Raw genomic sequence first — 12,034 nt, 5'->3', positions numbered from 1 at the left:
ATCCCTTGATTATCCCTTGATGGAGGTTGTCGATTTAAAAGAACTTGATTTATTATTTGTTGGTGGTGGTGGTCTTTGCTTTTGTTGTTAATTGCTGATATGTGTTGTTGTTAATTGTTGATGAAATCTGTCGTTGTTGCCAATGTTGTTTGTTGTTGTTGTTGATGTTCTTGTTGTTGTTGTTGCTGATATAGTTTGTTTTTGTTCTTGCTGATGCTGTTGCTGTTGCTGATGATAATGATGATGATAATGATGATAAGGATGATGGTGCTGCTGTTCTGCATTTTGATGTTGCATGCCAAATCATGTTCTTCGCAAATTGATGATATTCTTAGACGTGAATCTTTTGACTGTTACATCTTTGCATGTTTGCCAGATTTGAGTCAATGAGAATTCCTGAAGATTCGTAGATTGATGCCATAAATACTGCTTCAATTGATGTCATATGTATGTACTGCTTCAACATAGCCGTGGGATATTCTCTTGTTTACCAAGGACAGAATCATTGTTTTTGCTTTCAAACAGGCTGATTATTGTTTCTGTATATGGTATGTATATATATTTGGGCTGTGCCTTCGGTAATTGATTATTCTAAGTGGAATATATTGTTCAGTGTTTCTTCTGCTGTTTCTCAGCTGCTTGTTACCATTATATATATATATATATATATATATATATATATATATATATATATATATATATATATATATATATATATATATATATATATATATATATATCTGTATTACTGTATACATACACAAACACACACACACACACACACACACACGCACACACACACACAGAATTTATGGGGCCTCGTAGCCTGGTGGATAGCGCGCAGGACTCGAAATTCTGTGGCGCTGGTTCGATTCCCGAACGAGGCAGAAACAAATGGGCAAAGTTTCTTTCACCCTAAGTGCCCCTGTTACCTAGCAGTAAATAGGTACCTGTGAGTTAGTCAGCTGTCACGGGCTGCTTCCTGGGGTGTGTGTGTGTGGTGTGTGGGAAAAAAAAAAATGTAGTTAGTAAACAGTTGATTGACAGTTGAGAGGCGGGCCGAAAGAGCAAAGCTCAACCCCCGCAAAACACAACTAGTAAACACACACACACACACACACACACACACACACACACACACACACACACACACACACACACACACACACACACACACACACAAACACACACAATTGTGTGTGGGGAATTGACAAAGTGGAAATAGATGAAATGTTCACACGTAATAATAACAGAACGAGGGGACATGGGTGGAAACTGGAAACTCAGATGAGTCACAGAGATGTTAGGAAGTTTTCTTTTAGCGTGAGAGTAGTGGAAAAATGGAATGCACTTGGGGAACAGGTTGTGGAAGCAAATACTATTCATACTTTTAAAACTAGGTATGATAGGGAAATGGGACAGGAGTCATTGCTGTAAACAACCGATAGCTGGAAAGGCGGGATCCAAGAGTCAATGCTCGATCCTGCAAGCACAAATAGGTGAGTACAAATAGGTGAGTACACACACACACACACACACACACACACACACACACACACACACACACACACACACACATTGTGCATTTGTTGCAAAAACTGCATCAGTCTCACCATTTCCTTTCCAGCCTCTTAGTTTAAAAGTGGCGGTATATAAAGCCGTCCTGACTGCACTGAGTCTTACAGGCTGTCAGCCCAGATTCACTACTCAATATTAAACAATTCCAATACGTGTAAAACTCATTTGCAAAGATTTTGTTTTATTCAGGAAAAAGAACCAATAATATACTGTATATGAATTATAGAAGAGAAGTATCTTCAATGCACAGATTCTATGGCTTAAGATATGTTGGAATGTCACCACTTGAGTATGTCTTGTTCCCTGTGTTCATGTCCTTAACAAACAACTTTTCATCTTAAGATTGTGCTGGGCATCTTCATTGGGCCATCTTTTAACTCATGCTAATGTTAATTAACATTAACATGTTAATGTGTATCTCTCATGTTTCCCTGCTCACCCTTCAAACTTTAAAGCATTTTATTGTAATATAAGTTTAGCAATTTCCAAACACAATCCCTCATGGCTCTATGTCCAATCATCACCTTCAAATTCCTTGTGTATTACCTAGAGCTTGTGGATTTACCAATCTGTTGTTAACGCCCCTCGTGCATCCCTCAACCGTATCCTCTTGCTCATTACATTCTGTGCATGCCTCAGCTATGCTTTAATGCATATATTACATCCAGTTCATCTTGCATCAATGCCCCCCAATGCTCAAGAAAGCTTATACATGAATTGAGGCAGCATTTGCATGTGTTGTTCCTGTCCTTGGTGGCTCTATGTACGTGTGCATGTCATCTCCATTAGTTCTCAGGGAGGGAGCCGAGTTGTCTTCCCTTAAACAACCCAAAAGAACCCAGTTCCTGATGGTGTCTTGGTTTCTCCTTGTCCTCGTGTCTCTCTCCGTAGTCATTCCATTCAATTACCTTTTCCTGCTAAGTTGTTATAACCTAATCACTATTTGCTAGAAGCTCAACTAGTATTTTTTGTTTACATATCCTTATTTTTTCCTGTGCCAATTCCTAACTAGTCTGCACTCTCACCCTATCCTGCACTCTCACTCTATCTTGCACTCTCACCCTATCCTGGTACTGTTGTCCCTATCCCTGTAGTCATCTTATCCTCGCACTTATGGCCTATACTTACAGACACCCTATCCTCACACTGTCATCTTACCCTTACATTGTCACCCTATCCCCACACTGTCACTATCCTTGCAATGTCACCCGGTCCTCACTGAAACCGTATCCTTGCACTGTCACCTAACCCTTGCACTGTCACCCAATCCTTGCACTGTCACCCAATCCTTGCACTGTCACCCAATCCTTCCACTGTCACCCAATCCTTCCACTGCCACCCAATCCTTCCACTGTCACCCAATCCTTCCACTGTCACCCAATCCTTGCACTGTCACCCAATCCTTCCACTGTCACCCAATCCTTCCACTGTCACCCAATCCTTGCACTGGCATTCTATCCTTTCACTTATATCCTACCTTGCACTTATACCCCATTCTCACACAATCCTCGTAATTACACCCTATCCTCGCACTGTCACAAAATGTGACCCCCATTCTCCTAAATTCGTTTTTTGTCAAATTTCCTTATATTTTTCTGGATTCCATACCATATCCCAGCTCCTCCCCAAGATCAGGTTTCCCCTCCTTCACTCCCTCTACCTCATCCCAGCTCCTCACCAAGACCAGGGGTTCCCTCCCCTCACAAGCTCCGTCACCACTGTCAGGAGGGAAGCAGCCTCATCAGCAACTGTCCCCTCCCGTGCACTCTCCAGGTGTTCACGTTCCAGGCCATCTCTGGGGCGTCGCCGTGCACCACGCCGCCCCCTCACACCCCACCTGAGGTGCCGGGCTTCCTCCTGCCTCCAGAGAGGGTCATCATCACGCAGCCAACGCCGGTGCTGGAGACAGCTGAAGAGGATGAAGAGCAGGAGCAGACGAATGACGCCGAAGGTGAGGTCGTCCTCTCCCATTTTCTTGTTTCCATACAGTGGTTGGGCAGTGTCCCTTCACTCTGTTCTCATATCCCAGCTCTGTCTCCGTATCCCATCTCCTTATCCTCATATTCCTTCAGAGAACTGTTTAAGTCATACTGGCTGAGCACTTTCTTCTCATAATTACCTTACCTTACCTTCAAATTTTTTAATTAGTATTAAAGAGCGAGTGTTTGGTATAGAAACTTATATCCAAACCATTTGTTTTATCAATCACGTATCTTGTGTGCAAAATATTTTAAAATCAAATTTGATTGCTTACAGATCATAAGCTTTGATCCAGCTAGAAAAACGTTAATCCTGTGCGCCTATACTTTAGCAACACCATCCAACTACGAGCCTCCTAACTTCGAGTTGGAGCTGAGTGGAACGCAACAACAGCAGTACTCCCGACAGTTCAGCTCCTCCCCCGACAGCGAGACGACCGAGAAGGATCACCAGTACGCTGAACTTGTCTCCAGTCCCGACGTCTCCAACCAGGAGGTGAGAGACTCAGAACTAGAGATGGGAGACTCACAGGCTGCAGGTGAGACACTGGACAGGAATCTCAAAGGATGGAGGTGAGAGACTCGAAGGTTTGAGGTGAGAGACTCAGGCCTCGAGAAGAAGATTCAGTAGCTTCAAATAAGGCTCAGAGGCCTAAAATTAAATTCATAGCCTAAAGGTGAGAAATAATAGGCCTAAAGTTAAGAGACTGAGACACTGTAGGGTAAAACTCAAGGTTTGAAGACTGCCACACACCTCAACCTTGAGTCTGTGAATTATTCTTGTCACTTGTTAATGATGTCTCTCATAGTAACTTGTGCATCACAGATTAGATTATGTCATGCCCGGAACACTTCTGCCAGCACGTTGTTCATGTCTGTTCAATATTCTACTTTCTTCTTGTAAATATTTCATCTACCCCCCCCCCCTCCCTCTGCAACTATTATCACTCCTTTGCTGTTTCTATTTAAAACTGATTTTTTTCCAACATGGAACTAACTAGCTGTAGTCTATTTCCTCCCTCACCTAATTTTAATGTAGGTACTTTTCTAGTCGAGTCCCCCCATCGATCACAATCCTTGAGCGCCCCATGTAGTAGAGTTTAACCCTCGTCTTGACGATTCACCCACCACTGCCCTCCCCTGGAACCCTGCAGGCTGGTGACCAGACGACCCACAGGGAAGAGAAAGAGCCGTCGACTACCACCTCTCCTGACGTCGATGAAGAGGTGAAGTTTGTGACTCCTGTAGGATATAGACCCGTCCTCCTTGCAATGTCTAGTAGAGCATGGGTAGTTATAGTCCTTCATCAGTAGTTGGCCTCGGCCAGTAGCGAGCCTCTCCACTAGCAGTGAAAATCTCAGCTAATAGTGAGACTTTTCACTCTAGTGAGACTTTTCACTCTAGTGAGACTTTTCACTCTAGTGAGACTCCATCAGTAGGGTGGCAATAGGCTCATCCGTTCGTCTGTCCGGGCATTAAGCTTAGGTCTATTACAGTATTACAGAATTTTGTTCTTGATGCTCTTGCAGATCGCATGTAAGTGACTATTTCATACATATTACTTTTGTCATGACTGCACAAATTCTTAAAGACTAATGAGTGAACATGAGCAGTATTATTTAAGTTTGAAACTTGTTAATGACAATTATGATGTATCCAAATTATAATTTAACTTAATTATGTAGGGAAAATCTGTAAAGTTATCAAGATGACCCGGAGAGACCTACAGACAGCCAGTAATTGTGTTTGAAGTCATATAATATGCAGGAATATAGTAGATAATGTAATGTTTTTATTTTCTCAGACATTGTTAATAATAGAAAGTTAATAGTAGATTTATGTTTTGTAAGTCATTCTCAATACACGTTAAGGAAATGATAGCAGATGTGTGCAGCAACATACCAAGGTTGCCACACTGTTATGGTTACATTTGTCTGTTCGCTGGGATTACACCTCACGTCACATGGAGCACGCGCCAGCGCTTGGTAAACAATATTCTTCTTTCCAGAGCATCATTCGCTGAATCGAGGTCCAATGTATCCGTCATCTCCCCTGCATGTGGGTCACTTATTTCATTTAAAAACTAGATTTTGCTTTTGGAAAAGTATTTAAATTTTTAACATTGTCAAATGATATGACAAAAAACCAGCGTTGAATGTAATGAAACGCCATTTTCTGGGTGAGCTCCGTCGGCTCCCTAAAGCTATCCGAGCTAAAACTATCCCAGCAAATACCCGAGTTGATATGTGCTATGTTAGTTTGGGTTCATCAGTCACAGAAGTTTTTATCCCTACCGGGAACCACGAGCCAGAACCTGGCCCCCTCAGAGAGGTGCAGGGAGCAATGGCATATGAGCACTTTACATTTAAAGTATGTCATAATTCCCATCGACCGGGTAAGGACCCAGAAAGGTATGCGAATCAAAACAGACCACTGTCTGATTAACCTGTGCAATCTACATCCTAAAAGATCAAAATAATTCCCTCTAGAAAGTAAAGCTGGCTGTGCCAGTCACAGTGCGCTCCACGCAGCCAATATCCATCCCCTACCCGATGCAAAACGGAAAGTCCATGACCCCCTGATGTACCCCAAGGGGCGAAGACAACATCAAGTGACGAAGTCCTTAAACGGGGAGTGATTTGAGGACTTTCCAGCAAAACGTCTCGGCGAAGATAACCCTGATACACAAAGGCAGTACTCACGGAGCACCTAGGGAACGTCACCCTAGGTGCATGCTGCTGTTGATCACTAAGACACCTGGCCAAAACACCACACACACACACACACACACAGCTGGAACAGCCACACAGAGCAAAAATCCAGAACAGGAACGTGAGGCCAAAGGTGAATGATCTGACCACCAGCATATCAGTTCAAGAACTGGAGTGATGGGCTGCCTGCTCTGTTGAGCCGGCTTCCCTTCCCTACGGGAAGGCGGAGGGGGTTGGGGAGGGAGGAGGTAGCACTAACGAACGAGAGTGTTAGTTGCATAAAGTGTTGCTTGTTGGGTTTCTTTTTAGAGGAGTTATTTTTATATTTTAGGATGTAGATTGCACAGGTTAACCAGACAGTGGTCTGTTTTGATTCTCCTGGCTTTTTGGGCCCTTCCCTGATCGATAGCAATTATGACATACTTTAAATGTAATGCTCGTAGGCAATGCTCCCTGCACCTCTCTGAGAAGACCAGGTTCTGGCTCGTGGTTCCCGGTAGGGATAAAAACTTCTGTGACTGATGACCCCAAACTGACATAGCACATATCAGCTCGGATAGCTTTAGGGAGCCGACGGGGCTCCCCACAGAAATACATATATAAATTTGACCTTTTTCCAGATACATTAATTGAATTAAAGATTTTTAAGCTGGTATATAGGATGTGTGAATTGATAAATGTGTACCAGACATTGTTATGAGTGGTATTAGGAGCTTCCATGAGTGTTTACACTGTCTACTAGACACTTGTTTACAATTTACACTGTCTAGACACTTGTGTTTACACTGTACCAGACACTTGTGTTTACACTGTACTGGACACTTGCGTTTACACTGTACTGGACACTTGCGTTTACACTGTACCGGACACTTGTGTTTACACTGTACCGGACACTTGTGTTTACACTGTACCGGACACTTGTGTTTACACTGTACTGGACACTTGTGTTTACACTGTACTGGACACTTGTGTTTACACTGTACCGGACACTTGTGTTTACACTGTACCGGACACTTGTGTTTACACTGTACCAGCCATTTGTTTACACTGTACTGGACACTTGTGTTTACATTATACCAAACATTTGTTTTGGTACAGTGTAAACATGGTGTATATATATATATATATATATATATATATATATATATATATATATATATATATATATATATATATATATATATATATATATATAGTTAACATTTGCATTTATACGCGCCTTTGTGTAAGTTATAAATTAAATACATTAAATAAACTCCATCCCATTTTCAAACCTCGTTCAGGAAAATATTATATTACTAGTGTGGAAGTTGACAGTGATACGATAACAAATAATGATCAAAACACAGCTCACATAACCTCCCCCTAGATACAACTGAAGTAGGATACATCCATTATTTATTTGAAGGCGTCTGGGTTAATTGCCAACCTAGTTAAATGTAGAGTTCATTCAAAATTAGTACATATTTATATATATGAGGGTTCCCCCCCTCCCCCCCCCCCAAACCACTCTCCCACTTTGTGGGAGAAACAAATTGGCAAAATGATCAGGGAACGAGAAGGGCCTCAAAATAACAATACACTTTGGGTATATTACACATACTATCCTTATTGGAGTAGTAGCTGGATTTTTCAGTACTGGGTGGTGCAGCAGGTAGTGCCCTTCCTTTGGGTCACATACCCCTAATGAATGTTTTATTTTTTTATTTTGTGTGTGTTTCTCCTACTTGCATGATGGGTCGGGCTATAGGACGGAGAGGGTGACGTGGAGCGGAGTGAGTGGGACCCCTCAGCCTCCACCACTCCTACAGATAATGTGGAGGTGACTTCTTGCTAGAGCAGGCTAGTGACGGCCAGATTCACGAAGCAGTTACGCAAGTACTTACGAACCTGTCCATCTTTTCTCAATCATTGGTGGCTTTGTTGACAATTATTAAACAGTTAATGAACTCCAAAGCACCAGGTGTTTACACTGTATATAACAATAACAACAGTTGATTGGGTAGTTTTCATGCGTGTAAACTGTTTAATAAATGTAACCAAAGCCGTCAAAGATTGAGGAAAGATGTACACCTTCGTAAGTACTTGCGTATCTGCTTCGTGAATCTGGCCCCCAGTATCACACTATCCTCACCAAGTCCTCAAAAAATAATTTGGGGATGGGATATGTTTATAAATATAGCATTCGCATATGAGGTTCCTTGAGCTCTAAGATTAGGCTACTGTTAAAATTGTGGACCAAAATTATCTTTTGAAGTAGATCTATGATACATTTTTTTCTGTAGATGGGTATCCATTTGATGCATTTAGCCACATCTATTGTATGGAAATTAAAAAGTATTTGAAATTGAATCAATAGATTGCATTTAAACGGAGGCTATTGATAGCTCCTGGTTGGCATCTGTACGCACGAGTGAAATATATCGGTGAAGTAGCTAAAATCTTTAGATTCTTGCCGTCTTGAAGTTACCCAATCTCTTTAGTGTAAATCTCATAGTACTCAACATGAAACTTAGGAGTAGCTTTCCCAAGCCTGTTCTATAATCCAGTAATAATTGCCTCTAATCAAAATTATCACGTGTCTACAAGTTTGTTTTATTCCTAACTGATTTTTACAGATTATCAAATAAAATTTTGAAAAAAGCAGGTTTTCTCCAATGAATTTTTCTTGTGGTACTTATTTACTCTTGGCTTTTCCTTGATGCAATCCAGGGTGTTGATCTCGAGCCCTGGCTCGACGAAGTGGACCCAGAGGCCACCAACACTCCCGACTCTCTTGAAGAGGTGAACCATCTGGTCCAGAAACTTATGCCAGTTATATATAAATATATAATATATATTTAGAGAGAGCGAGAGACAGAGAGAGGGAGCATGGCTAGAGTTGCCGTGTGCTGCTTTATAGAGATTTGGATTTCATGCTACTAATAATATACTGTGAAATTTCACTTAGATCTGCTGTTTGTATGGATTCTGTAATTCAAACACTCTTCTCTATTCTATTTTTCATTAGTGCTAAAACTAGACATCGGATGACGAGCTAGAGAAATTTGGCTTAAATTCGACATTATTTGCACAATGAAAATTGTTGCCTAAAATCGTTCTGATATGTGTACAAGTAGACATGCAAGCTATTGACAGTGCTTTATTTTCTCGTGTCTAAAATCCCGAGCACAGATACTGAAATACGGCCTTGAGATATTGGATTTGGTCGAAAAAATTGCCATTTTTCTAAAAGGCTGATCCACGCCGTCTGTTGTCTATCACAGTTTTCTCTGGAGCATCTTAGAATGTTTTGTTTGCCGGATTTTTTAAGTATTATCTCTTAAAAACCTCAACCCTCACAAATCTTAAACATGTAATGCTACTCACTTCATTCAGTCCTAATGAGCCAATCTGCTCACAGCCTTACCGGTAGTGATGTCCTATACCCAGTGATGTCCTTTTTCCCACTGATGTCCTTTTTCCCACTGATGTCCTTTACCCAGTGATGTCCTGTACCCAGTGATGTCCTTTACCCAGTGATGTCCTTTACCCAGTGATGTCCTTTACACAGTGATGTCCTTTTCCCATTGATGTCCTTTACACAGTGATGTCCTTTTCCCTAGTGACGTCCTTGTTCATCATAATGACCTTGATCCTCTAGTGATGTTCTTGACCCTTTTGTCCGGCCTTGACCCTCTAGTGTTGCCCCCTGACATTGTGATGGCCTTTGACCTTTTTGTGATGACCCTCTAGGGATGGCCTTCACCCCTAGTGATGACCTTGAATCTAGTGATGGCCTTGACCTTGTAGTGAGGACTTTGACCCCTCTAGTGATAACCATAGCCCTCTAGTGATGACCTTGACCTTTTATTGATAGTTTTGACCCCTCTAGCAATGACCTTGAGCCTCTTGTGGTGACCTTAATCCCCGTATGCGACTCTTGCCTCTAATCTTTGCTCGTGTTATTAATTAGTTTTGACTTTCGTCTTAATTTTTTTCCCTAGAGATTGATTTTCATTAGAAAAAATAAACATTGATCAATTTAGATATAATTGCTGCTCTCCAATTCCATGCTTTCTTCGTTAAATATATCTGCCAGAACGGATCGTTTGCTATTGTTCCTCCTAGTGGGCCCCATGTTACTTATTTTGTGAGCTTTCAAAGGTCAACTATTATATATGAAGTAATATGAAAATATCAGAATCCAAATCCTCTGTATTGACACTCATATTGTATGGTCCAAGTATTTGCTGTGACATTACCATGTATGATATCTGTCTTTATAGGCTGATATCATACGGAAAGACCTTATATATCTCCACTGTCTGACCTCTGAAAGCTTACAATTGATTTTCTTTTTCCAGTTTACATTGTCAAGTTTGGTGTAATTATAAAATCATGTTTGTGTTTATAATTACAGATTTTAATTTGTAATGTTATGCCTCTTTGCCTTGATGCAAGCTTTCCTAACATTTTTATTTTGTAATTATTTCTTACATAATGTGTACTTTAAAGGTGGTATTATGTGTGACTTATTCAGCCCTGATGTTTAATGTAAATTATAAATTACTTCTATATTATTTTGTCATATGTTCTCTTAATCTTATCTTCAGTTGTTTTTACACTGAGCAATTGCCAGTTAATTAGAAATATTCAGCGTTTGTGGTGGGTTAAATCTGTTGCTTAGTAAGACTTTCATGTTTGATTTTTGCATTACTCTTTATTTTCTCTTCTACTCTGTTTCTGTGCCTTTCTCTAACTATTTATCTTGTTATTTCAATTTCTACTAATTTCTTTCCAATGTTATATTAATTATTGTTACTGTTTTTGTCTCAGTTGGTTAAGTAGTTATTATTTTCTTGTAAAATTTCATTGCTTTTGAACACAAATTTTGTATACTGTACTGACTTTTGTAAATGCTCTTTACAATTTTATGAATACTTTCCAGTTTCAGTTCAATGTGTGTATGTGTGTGTGTACTCACCTATTTGTACTTACGTATTTGTGTCTTCAGGATCAAGCTCTAGCTCTTGGACCCGCTTTTCTAGCCGTTGCTTGTCTATTGCAATGACTCCTATTTTCGTATCATACCTGCTTTTAAAGTTATGAATTGAGTTATCCTTTACAATCTGCTCCTTTAGGTCATTCCATTTACTCACTAACCTTATGCTAAAAAAAAATTCTAATATCTCTGACACATCTGAGTCTCAAGCTTTCATCAGTGTCCCTTTGTTCTATTGATATTCATTGTAAACATTTCATGTTTCCACCTTGTCAAGCCCTCTAAGTATTTTATATATCTGTACCATGTCTCCCTCCTCCTTTCTAACGTGGTCAGGTTTAGTTCCTTCAGTCTGTCTTCGCACCTCATCCCTCGCAGCTCTGGAACGAGTCTCGTTGCAAACTTCTGCACCTTTTCTGGTTTCGTTATGTGTTTTTTTATATGGGGGCTCCACGATGGGGAGCTATACTCTAAGACAGGCCTCACATAGGTGGTATGTAGTGATCTAAAATCCTCCTTATTCAAGTTTCTGAATGATGTTCGGACTTTTGCCAGAGTATACAGCTGACGTTATTCTATTTTATGAGCCTCACGAGTTAGGTTTGGTGTTATGTTTACTCCTAGGTCTTTTTCTCTAGTAATAGGGAGGTAGTTTCCCTTCATCGTGTATTGGCCTTTCGGTCTCCTGACTCCTGTTCCCATTTTCATGACCTTGCACTTGTTAGTATTGAACTCCAGCAACCATTTCTGGACCAGTTCTGCAACCTGTTCAAGTCATCCTG

General features: G+C 40.7%; 1 protein-coding gene across 13 annotated transcripts in view; it reads left to right on the top strand.

Moving 5' to 3' along the window:
* LOC123767335 (protein nervous wreck) overlaps window positions 1-12,034 on the top strand; it is a 103,076-nt gene that overhangs the window by 77,131 nt on the left and 13,911 nt on the right. For 5 of the 13 annotated variants that reach the window (XM_069312962.1, XM_069312968.1, XM_069312963.1 and 2 more), the window contains 5 exons: window positions 3,352-3,529; window positions 3,890-4,053; window positions 4,712-4,783; window positions 8,019-8,090; window positions 8,981-9,052. In XM_069312962.1, the coding sequence (XP_069169063.1) occupies window positions 3,352-3,529; window positions 3,890-4,053; window positions 4,712-4,783; window positions 8,019-8,090; window positions 8,981-9,052 (558 nt within the window). The remainder of the gene's footprint in view (window positions 1-3,351; window positions 3,530-3,889; window positions 4,054-4,711; window positions 4,784-8,018; window positions 8,091-8,980; window positions 9,053-12,034) is intronic. The other 8 variants (XM_069312971.1, XM_069312966.1, XM_069312969.1 and 5 more) reach the window with 3 other exon arrangements.

The sequence above is a fragment of the Procambarus clarkii genome, chromosome 74 (genome assembly GCF_040958095.1).
Source record: "Procambarus clarkii isolate CNS0578487 chromosome 74, FALCON_Pclarkii_2.0, whole genome shotgun sequence".
NCBI classification, from domain to species: domain Eukaryota; kingdom Metazoa; phylum Arthropoda; class Malacostraca; order Decapoda; family Cambaridae; genus Procambarus; species Procambarus clarkii.
The sequence above is the reverse complement of the archived record's forward strand: the minus strand, read 5'-3'. Positions and strand labels throughout refer to the sequence as shown.